This window comes from Podarcis tiliguerta (genome assembly GCF_965153285.1).
Source record: "Podarcis tiliguerta genome assembly, chromosome: 17".
Taxonomy (NCBI): Eukaryota; Metazoa; Chordata; class Lepidosauria; order Squamata; family Lacertidae; genus Podarcis; species Podarcis tiliguerta.
This window is the reverse complement of record NC_139550.1, coordinates 5,356,699-5,378,731: the sequence shown is the minus strand read 5'-3', so window position 1 is coordinate 5,378,731 and position 22,033 is coordinate 5,356,699. Positions and strand designations below refer to the sequence as shown.

The following is a 22,033-nucleotide window of genomic DNA, read 5'->3' as shown; positions in this document are numbered from 1 at the left end:
AGACACCACAAGACTCTGGTGTTCTTTCTCATCCAAAGGAAACCGAGCCCTGCAGCACCACCCCTGGAACTTATCACCGCTCAGAGATATGAGGCGTGTGCAACGTACAATATAAGCAAGACATGGAAAGGAGGTGCCTTTGATCGAAACCAGATGAGGAAATAGCTTGAGGAGCAGATGTTCCTGAGCATCTGTTCCATGGGTTTAGAAATCAAGGAAGGGCAAGTGTCATTTCAGCGCTCCTTTCCCCTAATCTTGTTAACACGGCATAACATTCCTTGTTAAAACGAATTGCTTGGCTACTGAGTCTTATACTGCACAAGGGAGACAGGTTTAAGCAGTGTTCAAAGGTGATGGTGGAAGAAATGGGACGATTTCATTTCTAATTTGTCCAGACTCCATTTAGCCCGTAGTCCGCTGCCTGTTTTTATATCCCTCTGAACTGCTTGTTAAGAAAGTTGAATTAATACCTTTGTATTTTGAAATTAGTCAGTTTTTCTTGCCATGAAAAGAAAAGCATTACTGTAAGGTAAAGGTAAAGGGACCCCTGACCATTAGGTCCAGTCGTAGCCGACTCTGGGGTTGCGGCGCTCATCTCGCTTTATTGGCCAAGGGAGCCGGCGTACAGCTTCCGGGTCATGGCCAGCATGGCTAAGCCACTTCTGGTGAACCAGAGGAGTGCACGGAAACGCCCTTTACCTTCCCGCCGGAGCGGTACCTATTTATCTACTTGCACTTTGACGTGCTTTCGAACTGCTAGGTTGGCAGGAGCTGGGACCGAGCAACAGGAGCTCACCCCGCCGCGGGGATTCGAACCGCCGACCTTCTGATCGGCAAGTCCTAGGCTCTGTGGTTTAACCCACAGCGCCACCCGCGTCCCTAGGGTTACTGTAGGGGGCCTATTTCCAGCTTCTAGCTGTGACCAGGTAATGGCAGTTGTGCGGCAAGCAGGCAAGCGCTTGGCTGGACAGCCGCCTCCTTCCTTCCAAGATTTAAGCTCAACACAGACTCTATTGGGTTTGGGTTTTCAACTGCTGAAGGTAACAAAAAGCCATCCTTGCAAGTGTTTGCCCCTCTCAGTTCAACAAGAAGCCCTGACCTGGATTGACTGACTTTAAAAAAAAACAAAACCCAAAAAACCAGCGCTGCATAACTCTGCTCTATACAACATCCTGGGATTTTTTTGACATCCATTGACAAGTGGAATGGCTCAAGAACCATCTAAAAAAGAGCGAGATTGCATCCCACCTTTCCGTACAACCCGCTTTGAGCCATGCCTATAAGCCATTCTTCCTTTTAGCAGGTGACATAAGAAGTTGAGCTCACATCCTCTGTAACTTGTAGCGCTGTGAGATGGAAAAGAGAAGCTAAAACAAGTGTTTGCTGTTAAACGTAGCGCTGTACTGAAAACATCTTACACTTTCTCACCAATCATTACCAATGAGCAAAGGAAACGCTTTTTAAAATGATCATACAGGAGAGAAATTTTTTGATGAAATTCTCAAGGTATTTCAAAACAAAAAGTGGAACACCTTCTGTTGCACTTACATTACATACAGTATACAGTGGTACCTCAGGTTAAGAATTTAATTCATTCTGGAGGTCCGTTCTTAACCTGAAACTGTTCTTAACCTGAAGCACCACTTTAGCTAATGGGGCCTCCCGCTGCTGCCAAGCCACCGCCGCACGATTTCTGTTCTCATCCTGAAGCAAAGTTCTTAACCCGAGGTACTATTTCTGGGTTAGCGGAGTCTGTAACCTGAAGCGTCTATAGCCTGAGGTACCACTGTAAATCAGCATGTGCAATAGTTGTGCAAATCTCTCTCTTTTTGTAATGCAATAAAATGTTGCAGTATATCCTCCTTCCATCCTTACAAGAGTGCTCCTGTTCCAGCCAGAGCATTTTACCCCCTCTATTTTATGTTTGCTTTCAACAGGCTCACAACATTCTAGTCCTCACTGAGTAGGGTTTGGGGGGGATTTTTTTTTTTTGCCACCTTAGTTCTTTTTTAATTTAATAAAAAATTGGGTTGGGGTTTTGTTTTTGTTTTGGTACTTCTGCAAACTTTGGGGTTCTTCTGAGCATTCTGATCCATTTTCCTTCATTCTCAGGGGTCCTGTTTTGTTGACCTTCCTCTGTTCATTATTACAAGGAGTTAGCCCACGTTTGAGATGATGCTTCCAGGTCTGCTGCAGGTGAGCTTGCAATTTCAGCTGAAACTGAAGACCAGTCCTGTTCACTTCCATGCAACTTCTAGGTGTGGCAGTGAAAACCTAATTACTTATTTTGTAAAAATGTGCTGCTCGTACTCCTGCTCCTTTAGGCTCAGTTGACTGACTTGCTGGCAGGTTTTGTGGCTTGGCTCAACCCCAGGTACACTCCACAATAAAATAAATTACTGTTGTTTAATCACTGAAGTAAATTACCCACAGAAAATTATTGTGTCACCATAATAGATTCTCTCCTTGAAGAATAGCACCTTAGAAGAATGCTTTCAATAATTCCCCCCACAAGTTATGGTGTGTCATAATTTAGCTATTATGGTTACAGAAGCGATAACAACAGCTTTAATATTTCACGGTGTTTTTACAGTGTCTTGAAGGATCCATTTAAAAACCTATTATGAATATTTTGTAAGCAGTTGTGGTATTTACTTTCCTCCGTCCTTCGCCCAGCAGGTACTTGTCTCAAATATGAGCCACGGAAACATCCAACGCCATGCATCTTACAGGTCTGAAAACTGAGCACCACACATTTTCAGAAGGCCATATGGTTGAGGGAAGGTCCAGATGTGTACTCTTGGATAACTAGGAAGGCTGATTGGGGAAAGTGGAAAGTGGAAAGAAGAATGACAAAAGGATATAGGCAGGAAGACCAGCTGCACAAATATAGGATGGGTGAATTGCTGGTTTGCCAGTAGTACATGTGGAAAGGATCTAGGGGTTGTAGTAGACCACAAGCTTAGCATGTCAACAGTGTGATGCAGCAGTAAAAAAAGCTAATGCTATTCATAGAATCATGGAATCATAGAATCATAGAGTTGGAAGAGACCACAAGGGCCATCGAGTCCAACCCCCTGCCAAGCAGGAAACACCATCAGAGCACTCCTGACATATGGTTGTCAAGCCTCTGCTTAAAGACCTCCAAAGAAGAAGACTCCACCACACTCCTTGGCAGCAAATTCCACTGTCGAACAGCTCTTACTGTCAGGAAGTTCTTCCTAACGTTTAGGTGGAATCTTCTTTCTTGTAGTTTGGATCCATTGCTCCGTGTCCGCTTCTCTGGATCAGCAGAAAACAACCTTTCTCCCTCCTCTATGTGACATCCTTTTATATATTTGAACATGGCTATCATATCTAGGCTGTATCAACAGAAGTATAATGTCCAGATCAAGAGATGTAATAGTACCACTCTATTCTGCTTTGATCAGTCCACACTTGGAGTACTGTGTCCATTTCTGGCTGCCACAAGTTAGGAAATATATTCAAAAGCTGGAACGTGTGCAGAGGAGGGCAACCAAGATGATCAAGAGTCAGGAGACTAAGCTTTCTGAGGAATGATTGAAGGAAAAGAGGGGGATAGCCATCTTCAAGTATTTAAAGGGCTATCACATGGAAGATGGAGCAAGCTTGTTTTCTCCTGCTCTGGAGGGTAGGTCTCAAAGCAATCACTTCAAATTTATAAGAGAGGAGATGCTAAAAAAACATAAGAACTTTCTGATGGTAAGAGCTGTTTGAGAGTGGAACAGACTCCCATGAGAGACATTAAGCTGTTCTTCCTTGGAGGTTTTTAAGCAGAGGTTGGATGGCCACCTGTCATGGATGCTTTAGCAGAGATTCCTGCATTGCAGGGGGTTGGACTAGATGACTCTTGGTATCCCTTCCAATTCAAGAATTCTATGATTTTGGAAAGAGTACTATTGACCTTGCTCACACTAGGCAGGGCAGTTGCTGATCTTGTTGTTTCTGTTGTCTATTGCTCAGTTCAGCTTGTGGTTGTCTCACTGACAACATTGGGGGGCAGGCTTGCTTTTTACAATTCTCACTAACTCTCAGTCTTGCAGGTGGCTTCTCAAGATGAAGATGGGCAGAATACTCTCACAGGAGTTGCGAAGGCTGCTATGTGTGTCTCGGTTGAGCTATTTTGCACTGCATATCTGTCCCACACAAGGTAGGCATATCTGTGCAGATAACACTGCCTGTATTACCTGCAGCAATCAAAATCTTCCTTTGGCCACATGTACTTTTCCACCAGCTGTTCTGTACTTCTCCCTATTCCATATCTCTGTTGAAGTCACCACATAAACACATCACTGGCCCACATCTGTGTCGAATAAACACAAAAGTTCAAACCGCATTCACTCGACCCATATCTTAGTATCAAGAAGTGGTCAAGGTGTGACAGAGCTTCCAGTTTTGCAAAATGAAATGCTGGAGCATATGATTATTTTGATAGTCATTGTTCGAGCCTCTAGCATATATTTTATTCCATCAACGAATGAAAGACTCATTTGCAAATCTGAAGTGGCTGTTTGTGTGAGATACTTTGCACAAGGTTTCACTGCTATCCCTCTGAATATTTCTAAGTGACAGTTTGTGTTGCTTATGATGTTGAGCCAGTTCAATTGTATCTTTGGTTGTGGGTCTGCAATGAGGACATTAATTCAACTTTTGATTTCCTTGGCTTACATGATGCTCTGCTGAATGAAGGACACAAAACTGCAAAATGCAGGTGTTCACAAGTGCTTTATTATTCAGTACCAACATATAACAAAATAGGCACATATCTTAGTCTAAATAAAGCTACAGATGCTTTGCAAGCATTTATACATTTCAACAATGTTCACTATTAACCTGCTACAATATATTTATCACAGCTGCTATGTTAACCAGAGGTAGGGTGAACTCTATTACGGAAGCTGTCTGACCTTGTTTAGATTATTAGTTATGTTCAAGCAACACCCTTTTTCAGCTGACATCGCTTTATAAATTGCTACTTCTACAGCATAAGCAAGGAAAGACATCTATGAGCCCTTTCGGATTCCTGCTGGAACCTTAGGAGAAGGCGATGCCCCAAAGGATGAGCGGGTGGTTGATGGTCTTGTTCCTTTGCAAATAAAAAATAAAACATTTTAGGAAACGTTGTGGGAGAAAAATCGTATTTTACTCTCTCTCTCTTTCTTTCTTTCTCTCTCTCTCTCCATAAAGCAAAACTCACATTCAAAAGTCGGATAATTAAAAACACAGATGCATGCTGTAGAACATGGTGCGCAAGCCTAATCTGCAGCTCTTCCTTTGAAATCCTTATCAAAGATTTCTCCTGCCAGGAAATTAAACCTGCTCAGAGTTTTGCAGAAGCATTGCCAAAGTGTTCAATTAAAACCTGGACTCAGTTGAACTTCCAGGCCTCACGAGAAACCGAAATGAACATAAGCTCCGGTATTATTTATATCGTTTGACATATGAAGCCACAATCTGATCCCAGTTTATACACCTATGGGAGACTGCAAAGGATTATGCTCACGTTGCATAACGTTATACATTGTGCCAATATAAGTAGCCTAAGACTGAGGCAAGATGTTTCGGCCAACGAGAGTAATCCAAGCACACAGTGATAGTCCCCGTGAAACAGTGCAAACAACACCAAGACCCGGCAAATGAAAATTGGCTCACTGTCTTGATTCATTTGGGGGGGGGGGTTGTAAAATAGGTCTAGTTATTGTATGTCTATTTGGCACATTGGAATCTGAGGAATTTATTTATAATATATACTGGTATTTAATGTTTGTATGCTGCACTGTGAGAAAATTAGACAAATTGACAGAGAACAGGTCTATCAACAGGCATTAGCCATGCTAGCTAAAGAGAACATCCTATATACAGGTATGTTGGACCACTGAATCTCAAGGCTCTTTAGCAAACAGCCCACCACATGGACCACACTCAGTGATCCTGAAAACCATTACTTGCAGGTGTGGGTTTTCAAGTCAAGGAGGAAGATGGGCAAGAATACTTATTACTTAGCTTTCTATGTGCAGGGAGTTTTTAAATAAAATAATGCAGTAATGCAGTCCCCACTTGCAACCAGAAATAACACAGTCCAGGAACAGTTCTACCACGTGATGTTCAGCAGATGTTGGGCTGTAGCTCAGTACTGGAGCATCTGCTTTGCATGAGAAGGCCCCAAATTCGTTTACCTGTCTCTAGGTAGGAATGGGAGAAACCTCTGTCAGAAACCTTAGAGAGCTGCTGTCAGTCAGTATAGACAGCTAGATGAACCAATGGTATGATTTAATGTAACACAACTTCCTATATTGGTCTGATATGCTGGATGGCATTCAGAACTTAGTGGAGGAACACAATGAATCAAGATTGGAAGCAAATGGACCTCAGCAACAACCCAAAGGAGGCTTCTTTCTTGTTTAAACAAGGGTTGTTAACTCAGGATAATGACCCTGAACAGACATCTATGATCTCTGAAGTAAATGCAACCAACCTCACATAGCTGACACAAAAATAGCAATTGAGAGAAGGGGTATAAATATTTCAACCATGAAACAAGCCTTGACCTTGAGCACAAGATCAAAATCCAGACCTAGGCATTACAAATGTGCATGCTAATCCAAGTACTTGAAAATTTAATTTGCTGCTTTAGAAACCTGGATGCAAACCCAGCCACGGGTCACGGATAGCAGAAAGTAGAAGGACCTAATTCTGAAACAATGATGACAAAAACAGTATAAAAGGGCTCAAGATAATTTACGTTTACCGTATGATTAAAGAAACTCCCTCCAGGCCCTTCCATGTTTATTCTCAACGTTCCACCATATTCTGAATGATCAGATGCCAAACTTGACTCTTTACAAGAAGCCAGAATCAGGTTCTTAAAAGGATTTACCAAGGTATTAAAGGGGGGGGGGAGCAGGACATGGGTGGCGCTGTGGGTTAAACCACTGAGCCTAGGGCTTGCCGATCAGAAGGTCGGCGGTTCGAATCCCCGCAACGGGGTGAGCTCCCATTGTTCGGTCCCTGCTCCTGCCAACCTAGCAGATCGAAAGCACGTCAAAGTGCAAGTAGATAAATAGGTACCACTCTGGCGGGAAGGTAAATGGCGTTTCCGTGCGCTGCTCTGGTTTGCCAGAAGCGGCTTAGTCACGCTGGCCACATGACCCGGAAGCTGTATGCCGACTTCCTTGGCCAGTAAAGCGAGATGAGCGCCGCAACCCCAGAGTCGGTCACGACTGGACCTAATGGTCAGAGGTCCCTTTACCTTTACCTAAAGAAAAAAAGGTGTGTTACATGCATAGCAGTTTACCTATCGGGTCTTCGGAGTGTCTTTCCCGTCCCTGCATTCTGCTCCAGATGGATACCAAGCAAAAGAACGGAACTGCTCTAGACCTCTTCCCTCCTGAGAGAGAGCTGGGCTCTCCCACCGCCATAATTGGAGAGCAACATATGGTATTACGTTCCACTTGGCTGCAGCAAGGAAAAGGCTTGCTGACTAAGTGGCAGGCCCACCGTGTATGAAGGGAGAGGGAATTAGCAGCTCGTTCCTTTTCACCTTTCTCACCCCTTTATGCCAGATGCCAGGCACAGAGCGAAGGCTGGCTTCTGGCCAAGCTGATGCAAGTGAAACCAAGTGCCTTTTTCTTGCTACACCCCCCAAAAGTTTCCCTGAAGCAAGAGGCTGAACTTTCACGGAAGCAGCTAGGGACAGATTAAAACGATGAGTGGTTTATAGGCTGTGTACATACAATACCTCAAAGCACATTTCGTCCTGGGAACTGTGGTTCACACCCTCACGGAGCTATGACTCCCAGCACCCTTAACAAAAATGTTCCCAGGATTCTTTAGGGGTAAAGGTAAAGGGACCCCTGACCATTAGGTCCAGTCGTGACCGACTCTGGGGTTGCGGCGCTCATCGCGCTTTATCTATCGAGGGAGCCGGCGTACAGCTTCCGGGTCATTTGGCGAGCATGAATGCCGTTTACCTTCCCGCCAGAGTGGTACCTATTTATCTACTTGCACTTTGACGTGCTTTCAGACTGCTAGGTTGGCAGGAGCAGGGACCGAGCAACAGGAGCTCACCCCATTATGGGGATTCAAACCGCCGACCTTCTGATCAGCAAGCCCTAGGCTCTGTGGTTTAACCCACAGCGCCACCCGCATCCATTTCTTTAGGGGTAGTCATGCACTTCAAATGTATGGTAGTATTTTTCAAGAAAAGTCCTATATAGTCCATTTGGCAGGGGAGTTGATGATGCAAGGATAAATGGGGATTTATTTCAATCTGTGCAAGCCACTCTTTCCATCTGGCGTGGGCATGCGATGGCCCAGTCACCTGAATCATCCCACAAGCACAAATTGCTAACAGGTCTCTCTGATGGTCGTTCTGAGAAAATCCCAAATGACTCGTTGCAGGAAGATTGTGGATTTAATTTGGTGTTGTGTTTTCTCTTTGCCCTGGCCCAGCTCTAGTTTGCACAACAGCGAGTTGCCACAGCTGGGAATTGCACGTCAACATCCACAGTTCCATGCAGCTAGTTCAATGGAAGACAGAGCAGCATTGCATGATGGGTCTTCACACAGCCTCCTTGCTCTCTCTCGTGGAATATATGAGAGGTGAATAAGGCAGCAATGGAGCATATGTCCGTGCTGCCCAGGTGTGATGGCCTGGGATTCGGACTCGGAGGCTGAAACTGAGGAATCCCAGCCTGCACAGGAGTCCCCGCCTCCAGAACCAGCTGAGCCGGGGCTGGGGCCTGAGCCTGAAAGGTCCTCACCTGTGCTGGATCCTCAGGTGCAGGCACCAGCTGAGTCTGCTCTGGCTCCTGAGGTGATGGAGGACCCATTGCCTGCAGGTGCTCCTCTCTCAGCCCCATCAGGGGAAGCTGAGGTTGCCTCTGGGTCCGGTAACCCTCCAGCCTCTCCTGAGCTGCAGGTGCTCAGGGCAGAGAGGTGGAGGGAACTAAGTTCCCACAGGAGGAGTGCTTGCCTCCAGGCCAGGAGAGGCGAGTCACCTGTGGACCGGGGCCACCCTATGCCTCGGGGCAGATAAAAGCCAGCCAGCCCCAGTCCCAGGGGTTGTGGGAGCAACATTGTTGGTATCCTGTTCCTGCCTGCACCCTGTCCGGCTCTCCTGCCAGAGTTCCTGACCCCACCCGAGTCCCTGCCTTGGACCAGCTTCGGCTTTGACAGACACCCTCAACCTCGGACTGGACCCAGATCTCACTACACAGTTAACCCTTGGGACCAGCACACCAGGGCAGGTGCGCACCCGAGGGGGGCGTGCTGTGGAGGGTTCCCCTCCTCCAGGCGTGGGATAGCTGCTCAGGTGCCCAGAGTAGCCGGGGCAGAGTGAGCCACCCACAGGGGCAGAGTGAGCTGCCCATGGCAGACATTTGGCGCACCGCCCACCCGCGACTCCCAAGCCTCCCCCAAGCTGTCAAAACAAAGGGGGAAGGAGGGAATGCCACCGGCCAACAGCACAGCTCCCCCCTTACCCCGACGGATCGGGGTACGCTTGGGAGTCGCGGGTGGGTGGCGCGCCGAATGTCACCTCCCTCAGCGAGGGCACCCAGGTCGGACCACCCCCACCCACCCCTTTCTATGCCCCTGGAACAGGGTTGCATCAGCTGGCCATCTCTCCCTGCCCCACCCCTCCACAAAAATTAGCAGCATTGCTGAAAAAGGAACCTATGCACATAGATCAGTTTATGAGCAAGGCCTTTCCTTGCAATCAGGAACCCTGGGCTGCTTCTAGGCAGGCATTGGTTGCAAAATGAATTTTTATTGTAGGATAATAGGAGTGTTGTTGTCCTAAAAGTTGTTAAGTGGAAGAACACAAATGCATCTCTTGATAACGGTGCATTGGCCAGCGGCTTCCCTCAAAGGGTCCTGGCATTGTAGGGTGCTGAGAGTTGTTAAAGGTAAAGGGACCCCTGACCATTAGGTCCAGTCGTGGCCAACTCTGGGGTTGTGGCGCTCATCTCATTTTATTGGCCGAGGGAGCCAGCGTACAGCTTCTGGGTCATGTGGCCAGCATGACTAAGCCGCTTCTGGAGAACCAGAGCAGCGCACAGAAATGCTGTTTACCTTTCTGCTGGAGTGGTACCTATTTATCTACTTGCACTTTGACGTGCTTTTGAACTGCTAGGTTGGCAGGAGCAGGGACCGAGCAGCAGGAGCTCACCCCGTTGCGGGGATTCAAACAGCCAACCTACTGATTGGCAAGCCCTAGGCTCTGTGGTTTAACCCACAGCGCCACCCGCGAAGATACAATTGCCAGAGTTCTCTGTGAAGAGGAATTGGCTCTGAGAGTTGTAGCTCTTCTCTGTGAGTGCAGGGCAACGGGTTAAAGGGATAGGAGTTTACCTCTGGGTCCAAAGCGCTGAAGGTAGCAGTGGGTGCAGTAAGGTTTGTCGTCATGCTGTGAAAGTAGAACAGAAGAAAGATTAGTTCTCCCAGATTTGCTAAGGACACTTACATGTTGCTAATGTCATGCAGGCTATTGTACGAGACACAGCCTGATGCGAAAGTTGCTGCCCCACCCCCTTGATGGGAACTTGTTGGAAGGTGGTAGGATCCTGCTTCCCGGTTGTTGATGGCCACTTGCTGCTCAAACCCACCTGGGCTGGAAGAATGCTTTTAGTATTTGATTGCCAGCAACAGAGGCTCAAAGCAGCTCAAGCCTGGGAATTGCTCCAGCAATATTGCTAAGCCGCAGGAAATTGTGGGATACTGGGGAGGTAGACTGATATGGTTGGGACTAATTTTACCAGGGAACGTGCTTGATTTGCATCGGCTTGGCCTGTACATTTGTGAATAAATAGCTAGTTATAAAAGGCACCCTATCTCTTCACTGCACTGCAAGAGGCTCCCCTTGCAACTTCCTATCGCGTGGGTGGGAAACAATATGCAAAGTTGGGCATACCAGCATATTTTGAGCTTATGTCATTTTCCTATGTGTTGATTCATAAGTCTGTTCCATCCCATTTCTGCATTAATCTGCACTTTTTTAAAAAAATAAATACACACTTAAATCCATATTTCATCTCAGTGTATGCATTTCTAAATGCATTTTATAGTAAAATATGCATTTTAATACCTTTTTTAAAAAAGCTGCGAACAGCGTCACAAGATTTGGAGAGGTGCACAATCTGAAGGATAATTACATTCTGATCTGCACACTAGTCCAGGAGGTGCGGATCAGGTTAGTTCACACTGGAATTCACAGAAATTTAATTCCTCAGCCATCCCTAGATGTATCAGATGTGAAGGCAGGAGCGAAATTAACACAGAACAGGTGAATCCCTGGTGATTTAAGAAAGGCTTTATGAAAGATGTTGATTTAGAGCCGAGATTTAAAGCCGAGAGAGAAAAGATGTCAAGCTGAATGTTATCCAAAGTTCAGCAGTTTTCTGCATGGGAGCTTCTGACAGTGACAGTGATAATATAAAATGGAACTGTGTGTGTGCTTCTGCTGCCTTGAAGGATATCTTTGGGAGAAGGAAAAGGTAAGGACGCGGGTGACGCTGTGGGTAAAACCTCAGCGCCTAGGACTTGCCGATCGCATGGTCGGCGGTTCAAATCCCCGCGGCGGGGTGCGCCCCCTTCGTTTGGTCCCAGCGCCTGCCAACCTAGCAGTTCGAAAGCACCCCCGGGTGCAAGTAGATAAATAGGGACCGCTTACTAGCGGGAAGGTAAACAGGCGTTCCGTGTGCTGCGCTGGCTCGCCAGATGCAGCTTGTCACACTGGCCACGTGACCCGGAAGTGTCTGCGGACAGCGCTGGCTCACGGCCTATAGAGTGAGATGGGCGCACAACCCTAGAGTCTGGCAAGACTGGCCCGTACGGGCAGGGGTACCTTTACCTTTAAACCCTACACAGATGGTGTCCCTAAGATGGTTGGATGGTACCATGTACACCTCCTTCCTGCCACTCCTGCAGCCAAGCTGGTGCCAATGTATTGCTCTCTGCTTTCCTTTGGACAACATCAGTGAAGCAAATGTCTTTGCCGCCCAGGAACTCCATACACATTGCCCAGGCTTGCACACCATGGAAGGTCACTTTGGAGCTGCTAAAACAGTGGTTTGACTTCACCCCCGGAGGTGCACTCCATTGTCTCTCGAGATGCACAGATGCCAACAGTACGCCTTTTACACCTGTCTCTAATTGGTAGATCCTTTCTGGTTTTGGTTTTTGTTTTACTAGAACCCAGGGATCTGGCAAGCCTAAAGTCTGCCTGTCTCCACTATAGACAAAATGAGCTGTTGCTCTAGTTCTGTTTTAGGCAACTCCCTATGTTCTTATAAATCAATTTAATTGAAAATGTTACATATAAGATATACATTGCATATAGAATTATTTTTCTCCCTTTCAATGACTCAATACCTGCTGAAAATTGCTTTGCAAGTTTGGATTGCCTGTTGCTAGCCCAGAAATGTTTAAATCCAGCCAGGTCATTTTCCTCTTGAAGCCTAACTATTAACCTTAAACCAGGTGCTAATAGAAAATTATTTATAGCGTCTGCACGAGGTATATGCAATAGGACCCTTCTAACAGTCAATGAGTAGAAGAGACAGCCCCTTACCCTTTCATATTATTAATGCCCCCCCCAATCATTCAAAACATACCTTGACTCTTAAGCTATTACAATGCATGTCATTATGCCTCCCCCAAATGTTCCTGTTAATGGGATTTAAACTCTGGCAAAGATGTGGGTGTGATCATGCAGAGTAAAACACATGGCTGTTACACAGGAGGGCAGGATGAGGGTTTAATGGCAGAATGGAGTGTGGGAAGCTCTCACAGCCTTCACTGAGAGATCATAGTTAATAACTTGCCATTATTCCATACTTCGCTTTGCTTTTTATCCAAAGAAGGGCTTGTTCTGCACTAGGGGCAGGGAAGAAATGTGATACAGGTCACATTTAAAGGCTAACCTACAAACCCTCCAAGTGTTCCTATTTTCCCTAATTTAGAGAAGCCATCCCAGTTTCTGATTTGATCCTGGAATGTCCTGCTTTTCCTTAGGATGTCCCTATTTTCATTGGAGAAATGTTGGAGGGTGTGGAGTCATCCAACCCCCGAGGCATCTGAAGGCAATCTTGTGTAGGAAAGTTTTTCAAAATGTTTAATGTTTTATTGTGTTTTTATACTTGTTGGAAGCTGCTCAGAGTGGCTGGGGCAGCCCAGTAAGATGTGTGGTGTATAAATGTCATTATAGAATGGGACGTCCCTAATTTCATTGGAGAAATGTTGGAGGGCATGAACACTTGATAGGCATTCTTTGAAATTTGCACTTATCCAGATTTTGTGGTGCTGTTCTCCAGCCAGCGAAGGTTGCATATATTAAGGGAATGTGCACATGAAAATGAATATATCGGGGAAAGTTGCATTATGTTGCATTATATTAGGAGGAGTTGCTTGCAAAATTGCATTTATCAAAACTGCATACCAAAATGTTTATTAGGAGAATATTGAAATGAAAATGCTGGTGAACTTCCATGATTTTTTCTTAAATTGCAACTTGCTATGGAAGTATGGAAGACTACTGTTAAGATATGGAAAAATGTGAAACCGAGAGAACCAAGATTGACAGATCCTTTCATCCCTAGTCTGCACTTAGCATGGCCAATGATGACATCAGAAATGTTCTTTGGGTACCTGCAGAGCAACCCCACCCAGAGGTCAGCCTGTTCTCCAAAGCTGGAACGCCTTGGGGCAGCCTGACTTGGATCCTCTTTGACAGGTCACGCTCTGTTCACTAGAATGGTACCTCCACCGGCAGCATGTAGCGGTTAATTTATAAATGGAGAATAGCCAGGACTGAAGCCTGACTTGAAGTAATAAGATCTGAGCAGCCTGCAAGCTTTGCCTCTTCATCCAGGATTATGTCTCAGATTTCCCACAATGGTGAGGAAGAGGCACTCTTTACATGCTCAACGGCACTATATAATTATGTAATATTCTACAAGGCTGAGTCAATTAAGACAGCCTCAAAGCCAGGTAAGCGAGGTGCTGGGTTTTAGGAAGGAGGTGTGAGGGCTCTGATGGGGTCCTAGAGTCCTCCCACCTCCTTCCCAAAGCCTAGTTAGAGCTTGCCCAGCTTTGGGAAGAAGGTGAGAGGGCTCTAGGATCATGCAAGAGCATCGTGCCTCCTTCCCAAAAACTGGTGCCTCACTTAACTGGCTTTGGAAAGTCAGCATGAGGGTGGTGTGTGTGTGTTTGTGTGTGTGTGTGTGTGTGTGAAATTTTGGCCTTGCTCTCCCCACCCTGTGAGACAAGGCATATGAGGATATGTTACATCAGACTGATGCAGACTCTTGTTATCTACTGTGACGGGCTCTCTAGGGCCTCAAACAGGGCTCTTTCCCAGCGCTGACCTAAACCAGCCATGGTGTTAACCTTTGCAGTTTCCAGAACAATATGAGAACTGAAACACAGCTATGTATCTTTTAACATTTGCACTCTTCCAGATTTTGCACTGCCATTCTGAAAGAACACGTCAGCTGCAGCACAGCCATCCTTTGAAATTTGCGCTTACCCAGATTTTGGGATGCGATTCTCCAACCAGCGAAGGTTCACAAAAATGCATATACTGAGGGAAAAGGTGCATAAAAGTGAACATATTGGAGAAAAATAACATGCAAAAATGTGTTATATTGGGGGGAATTGCTTGCAAAAAAATGTGCACATCCATCATAACAGCATATTAGGAGAAATTTACGCAGATGGATTTTCATGAGGATTTTACAAATGAAAAATTCACAAATTGCTGCAAAATGTGGAGAACGGAATTTAAGATTGGAAAAATGAGAAACTGAGAGAACCAAAGTGATAGAACTTTCCATCCCTAATTGACACAAATGGGGGTTTTTTTTGGGTGGGTGCTGATCATTAGTGGGGTGTCAGTTCAACCCTCCCCTCCCCCTCCCCTTCTCTGAAAGTGCTTTTTGTTTTGGGGAAAAATCCTCCACTGGGGGCCAATATGGGATTTCCTCTGAATGCGAATAGCAGGTTGAAAGGAAGAATTTGTCCCAAACAATTCACAAAGGTCAGCAAGCCAGACAACACAAGAGGCTTCTACGGTGGAAGCAAAATTAGCAAAATCCTGCAGACTTATTAACCTTCTTTGGGAATGGGCACAGACCTCTTTGGATCCTGATCATTCCTTAAAGGTAAAGCTAAAGGACCCCTGACAGTTAAGTCCAGTCGCAGATGACTCTGGGGTTGCAGCGCTCATCTCGCTTTACTGACTGAGGGAGCCGACGTTTGTCCGCAGAAGTTTTTCTGGGTCATGTGGCCAGCATGACTAAGCCACTTCTAGTGAAACCAGAGCAGCGCACGGAAATACTGTTTACCTTCCCGCCGGAGCGGTACCTATTTATCTACTTGCACTTTGAGGTGCTTTCAAACTGCTAGGTTGGCAGGAGTTGGGACAGAGCAACGGGAGCTCACCTCGTTGCAGGGATTCAAACTGCAGACCTTCTGATCGCCTAGCCCAAGAGGCTCAGTGGTTTAGACCACAGTGCCACCCGTGTCCCTCTTGGTCATTCCTTACCAAACCCCATACTGCCAACACCAGCATATTTAAAAGACGTATGTAATAAACAATCGTAGTGAAGAAAACAATCTAGTGCATTTTGTGCATCCTCAGACCTCTCTAAACAAACTGATGCTTGTAAGATCATGCATACTAGGCCTGTGTTTTTTAAATCTAGAGCTCAATGGTGCAGGAAAAAAATCCAGGGGGGAGGGTATAGAATCTCGGGAAATGATCCTGCAAATGTAAGTTTTTATGCTGCATGACTTGATTCCCCCAAGGATTTCAAATGTGGCTGAAAAGATGCTCAGTATTTCCCCCCTCATCCTGTGGCACATGCTGTGCAAATATTAGCGCTGTTCCATATACAATGAATTTTTCATACATCCCCATGAAGATAACTTGATTTAATGCAACAAAACTGGATCAGACATTCTTCGGGAAACCACTTTGCAGCGATGGTAAGCTGAAATCTCTTGCTTTGGGCTTGCCCTGGAAGAACCGTATTAGAATCGATTCTCTTTTCCATTACCGAGCACAAGAAAGCCATTGCTTCGCAGGTCCCTTTCCCGAATCGGAATGAGAATGTTTCTTGGTCGTTATCTACCCTTCTGACTTCAAGTGATTTAGAGATAATACTTTACGGCTCAACTAAAATTTCTGCACAGATGTCTCCAAGTCAGCTGCATATGAACTACATAATGTTATCTCTGACCTGTGTCTGCTGCAATGACTGCTGGAAGAGGTCCCAGGTTCAATCCATAACACCCCCTGGTTGAGGTGGGTAAGACTCCCTGTCTGAAACCCTGGAGAGCTACTGCCAGTCAGAGCTGACAATATTGATCTAGATGGACCTATGGTCCAACTTGATGTAAGGTGGCTTCCCATGTTCCTCTGTCTATGCCTCCAACCCAACCGGGTAATTTAGAAAGAAGATGCTAAGGGCAGCCATGGCCAACCTGGTGCCCACTATATATTTTGCACTACACTTCCAATCACCCCAGACCATTGGCCATGCTGACCAGAACTGTCAAGTGTTGTAGACCAAAATATCTAGCATACATCAGGTTGAGGAACATTGGTTTAGGGCATAGCTGTCAACTGTCCCTTATTTGGCGGGAAAGTCCCTTATCCCAGCACTGTGTACCGCTGCTGTCCCTTATTGATGATGTCCCTTAAATTTCCCGGGTTTCAAAGGAAGCAGCTCCTCTCCCACCCTCCCTGCCGGCCAGGGAGGAGGGAGGCTCCAACTGTGTTGCTTGGCTGCGTTGCTCACCCAATAAGGAGTCTAAGAACGACTGGGGGGGTGGAGCTTGGATTCCTTGTGCCGATCAAATCGGCCATGTTGCTTGGGGACTCGCCTTTGCTCAGCGCTTCCCAGCGGAGAGGTGATGGTGGTTTTCCTTGCTGCATCCCCTTTGCCAGGTTGCTGCGCTGTGGGAACCACTGCTTGAGGCTTCGTTTGGCTGCTGGCTGGGCTTTCTGCCTTTGGCTCAGAGGGGCTCAGAAGTTGAACATACCTGTGCCGGGAAAATCCCTTATTTTGGCTGCTGATCCTTTATTTTCGAGGCTGCTGGTCCCTTATTTTCAAAGCTGTAAGTTGCCAGCTATGGTTTAGGGTTGTCTTGCAGGCAGCTTGTACTCATTGGAACTCTGTCTGTGCACCCTTTCTCCTTTCATTGATGCCATGGCCAATATTACATTTTTTCGACTTGTCATGGTGCTCAGAGATTCATCTTGGAATTGCTGAGGCCAAGAGTGGTTCCCTGTACCATACGCCACCCGTCAGGCTTGGCAAGTCTTTTAGCTAGTCTCTGTGCAAGAAAGGGGCTTCCTGACTGAAATGATAGATGGGGCTAAGCAGATGGGGGCAACCTCCAAACTCAACAGCTTCTTTTGTCTATGAGACAAAAGAAATAGGACACAATCTGGAGCGTACTTAAGAGAGAACAACACTTTGGCCCCTTTGAAGTACTGATGTCAGGATCCCACCCAAGCAGAATAAACCCTAGGGAGACCTCTACTGAATGTGTCATAGATCCCAATGAAAACCTCAGTACTACTGCTATAGTCCTGAAGCACCTCATCTCATGAACTTCTCAAATGGCCCTCTTTCTCTGACGACATCCCAAGTCCTGCCTCAGATCTCAAGTTCTCCTCTTTCACTCTCTGGACCTCAAGAATAAAGCCTTCAGTGGTCCAGGTAGGAAGTCCAGAGTTGGCACAGAAGTTCTTGTTTGGCTGCCAAAAAGCTTCCTTACCAGGGGTTCCCTCGAGGGAAGGGAGGGCAGGAAGGGAGGAAGCCAGAGAAGATTGAGCTGTGAGCAATGATGAACAGGAAGCAGAGGGGCTGGCAGTGAAGGTAAAAGGTAAAGGTAAAGGTAAAGGTACCCCTGCCCGTACGGGCCAGTCGTGACTGACTCTGGGGTTGCGTGCCCATCTCGCTTAAGAGGCCGGGGGCCAGCGCTGTCCGGAGACACTTCCAGGTCACGTGGCCAGCGTGATGAAGCTGCTCTGGCGAGCCTGCACCAGCGCAGCACATGGAACGCCGTTTACCTTCCCACTATAAAGCGGTACCTATTTATCTACTTGCACTTAAGAGTGCTTTCGAACTGCTAGGTGGGCAGGAGCTGGGACCGAACAATGGGAGCTCACCCCGCCGCGGGGATTCGAACCGCCGACCATACGATCGGCAAGTCCTAGGCGCTGAGGTTTTACCCACAGCGCCACCCGCGTCCCGGGCAGTGAAGGTATAAGCATCTTAATCTCTGTTTGCCTCTTGCTGGGATTACAGATCCCTGTTTGAGCTCCATGCCCATTTCCCTTTGAAACTTCCTTGCTTCCAATACTAGGCACTGGTCATGGCCAACTAGTAATGGGCGTCAAAGGGCAGACTTAGGTTTCACCCTGATGGGATCCCAGAGTGATCCTTTTCCTTTCTCCTATAAACTACAGTAGGAGGCAAAACCCACCTGCCATAATTGTATGGCCTGGGACAAACCTGACAAGATACTCTGGGGCCACCTATATCATGACTTTGTGCAGAAGGTCCCAGAATCATCTACAGGCAGGGCTGGGAGAGACCCCAATCTAAGATGAACTACAAGTCCGGCTCATTATGAGGCAGTTTCTTGTGTCCCTACGTACAGAGGTAAGGATGGGAGGAGAAGTTCTGGTTGGTCCACATTTTAATGCAAACCTACCTAATTCACAGTACCCAAAACAAACTGCAAAATGAAGCGCAGCTGTCCTTCAAAATTCTCACTGATCCGAATTTTGCGATGGAGTTCGTCAAACATCCAAAAATGTGTTCAAGAACGCGTGCATTTATTATGGGTAAATCTACATAAAAATTCACATGCTGGTGAGCATAACATGCAATATTAAGGGAAATTGCTTGCAAAAGCATGTATATTAGGCAGAAATGTGTGTCCATTAAGAAGAGATGTGGCAGACGAATCTGATTTGAGGACCTTTGAAAAAACAAATATTTGTGGAAATGTGCCAAACTCAATTTGAGATTGGAGAAAGGAGAGACTGAAATTAACCGATTCGCCCACCTCTGTAGGGAGACCCATTGCATGCCCATACACACTGGGAGCCTTGCAATATCTTCCCTCTGCACACACGTATACCCTCTGCACACACATGTACCCTTGACAGGCATTTCCCCAGTTTCCAAGTAACCATAGCCCGTGCATCTTCCTTCCCATCTCCCCAGCCATCACATTAAAGCACTTCTAAGCAGCCTTTGGTGGCAGCAACTCAATCCCAGGCAGGCCTTTGGAAGCGGAGCCCTCCGCCGGGAGAGACAGATTGCTGTCAGGGTGTAGCAAGTCACTGAAGCAGACAGATGGGGTGATGGTTTGTTTCCTACCTCAGCATGCTGGCCAGGGCTGAGCTGCCGTTTGCAATGGTAGCACTTCAGACAAAGGGGATGGTAGTCCTTGCCTAGAGAACGCTTCCGCTCAGCTGTTAAGAGAGGGAAAAGGTATGAGTAATTATACTCCAAGCACCTCATTAATGGAGGAGCATATGTGGAATGCAGCTTTGATCCACGGAATTACTTGCCAAAGTAATTTCAGAATGAAAGGAGTTGTAGAATCTTTTCATGCAGGAACAATTTGCCATTTCCCCCTCCTGTTTTAACACCTTAGTTTTTGCAACATGAATCTTTTTTGAAGTTTGCTCAAACTTTACATATTGGATATTTCATACCTTGCCAGGACAATAAAGGAGCTTTCATCTTCACTTCAATCGCGTGTTGTTTTTCTTTCATATTTTGCCATCTTTTGCACACACAAAAATAATAATATAGTTTACCCCAGGTCACAAACTGTTTAGTTTATATGATTTGTGTTTTCCAATTAGAGGGCGCATAAAGCCTTAGAGATGTTCAAGGAAATTCTTCTGAGTGCTCAAGCAAGGGCACCATTTTCTTTGTAGGCCGAAAACTTTGGTCTTTTTGGTATGGGAGGAAAGCAAAAATGAAAAGAGGATTGGCAGTTTTTTACCGGTTGTTTTGTTTTTTTGCGGCGACAAAACTTGTGTGTTTTATTTTTCTAGTTAGTTAAATTATTATATATACAGTTAGTTAAATTATTATATATACAGTGGTACCTCAGGATGCGAACGGGATCTGTTCCAGAGCCCCGTTCGCATCCCGAACGGAATGCAAGACGCGACAGCACACATGCGCATGCGCGGGTTGCGTTTCGCCACTTCTGCGCATGCATGTGATGTCATTTTGAGCGTCTGTGCATGCGCGAGTGGTGAAACCCGGAAATAACGCGCACCGTTACTTCCGGGTTGCCACAGAGCACATTCAACTCGAGGTATGACTGTACAGGGTGAGTCCTCTTTTAAAGGACTCTCTACAGGATACAGAGTACACCTGTTCCACGGGGCCTCTTTTAAAAGACTCACCCTGTATAACCTGCCTTTCCTCCGAAGTAGGCATGATTATCCCCCTTTTTTATTCTCACAACAACCCTGTGAGGTAGGAGAGAGAATGACCTGGTGCTGAGAGAGAATGACCTGGTTATGATTCAGCTGAGATATGCACATACCTTTTCTTCATGCATGGATCCCATTCACTCCTCCACTTTCACATCCCACAGTTAGACCAGGGAGTGTCTAACTAACCATTGTTTCCCATTGTGCTCAGACTAGGTTATTATGGCTCTCTGCTTCAGAACAAGCCATGCTCTGAACCCAACACTTTAAGCTCCTGACTTGTACCAAAGCTGAGTCCAGAACCAAAAGCCAATGCCATTGCCTTGTCTCTCACTTGGTGTAGCATGATCCAGCCAGGACACAAAGCACACTACAGTGGTACCTCGGTTTACGAACTGAATCCATTCCGGAAGTCTGTTCTTAAACCGAAACCGTTCTTAAACTGAGGCACGCTTTCCCTAATGAGGCCTCCCGCTGCCGGTGCCCTTCCACTGTTCGGCTTCCATTCGTAGACCAAGGTAAAGTTCGCAAACCGGGACACTACTTCCGGTTTTGCAGAGTTTGTAAACTTAATAGTTCGTAAACAGGGCTGTTCTTAAACCGAGGTACCACTGTATTAAGGTCAGAAGCAGAACATGTGCAGGGATGCTGAGCCATACTTCCACTCTGCATGTCCTGATCATGCCACTGCTTATTTCTCCATCAAAAATTGAACTTCTTAGGCTAAGGGTGCAATCCTAACCCTACTTACCTGGTTACAGGTAGCCATGTTGGTCTGCCGTAGTCGAAACAAAATAAAAAAATTCCTTCCAGTAGCACCTTAGAGACCAACTAAGTTTGTTATTGGTATGAGCTTTCGTGTGCAGGCACACTTCTTCAGACACTTCTTCAGATACACTTCTGTTTCAGTGTATCTGAAGAAGTGTGCATGCACACGAAAGCTCATACCAATAACAAACTTAGTTGGTCTCTAAGGTGCTACTGGAAGGATTTTTAAAATTTTGTTTCGCCTATTTACCTGGGAGTAACTTCTGAGTAGGCATAGGTCTGCTTACCTACTTCCAAGAGGCAGTAGCATTGCCTCCCACCAGCCGACGGAAGCTGCCTGGCTGGTGGAATCCTGGCTGGCAATGGGATAACTCCCCTTCCAGCAGCCAGGAAGATTAAATTCTGCCTTACTGCCTAACTGGCCAATCACAGGGGGTTGTGCTCCTTCTGGGGTAGTTTGTCCACCATCCTGCCTGCAATGGTGGCTACACCCTGGAATCAGCTTTGGAGGCCTGTGCAGGCCGGGTCGTCCTCTTATATACCTGCTGGGATTGACAAGGCACCCGATCCTCACCTGAATCTCATAGCTTTCCTGTAGCTGCTTCTGATTAATTATCATTTAACTTGGGGAAAATAATTAGCATCACACATCATGTGCATGGAACTTTTCTTGATTAGTGCCACTTTGTTTTGTACGATTCCTTGCAAATGAAGGAAAACAACTTTCCTGCTTGTATATGTTGATAATATAATTTTGGTTAC

The 22,033-nt window shown here is 46.2% G+C and overlaps 1 protein-coding gene and 1 long non-coding RNA gene across 2 annotated transcripts in view; one reads left to right on the top strand and one right to left on the bottom strand.

Annotated features, from left to right (window-relative positions):
* LOC310667971 overlaps positions 1–5,140 on the top strand; it is a 38,485-nt gene extending 33,345 nt beyond the window's left edge. The window contains exons 2-4 of the long non-coding RNA XR_014506496.1: positions 2,113–2,196; positions 4,057–4,171; positions 5,006–5,140. This is a non-coding gene — a long non-coding RNA (uncharacterized lncRNA). The remainder of the gene's footprint in view (positions 1–2,112; positions 2,197–4,056; positions 4,172–5,005) is intronic.
* Positions 4,728–22,033, bottom strand: part of LOC310667854 (cysteine-rich protein 3-like) — a 39,857-nt gene continuing 22,551 nt past the window's right edge. Inside the window, exons 3-5 of the mRNA XM_083420879.1 lie at positions 19,425–19,519; positions 10,375–10,429; positions 4,728–5,107 (exon numbers count right to left, since the gene is read on the bottom strand). Of these exons, the coding sequence (XP_083277005.1) occupies positions 5,025–5,107; positions 10,375–10,429; positions 19,425–19,519 (233 nt within the window). The 3' untranslated portion in view covers positions 4,728–5,024. The remainder of the gene's footprint in view (positions 5,108–10,374; positions 10,430–19,424; positions 19,520–22,033) is intronic.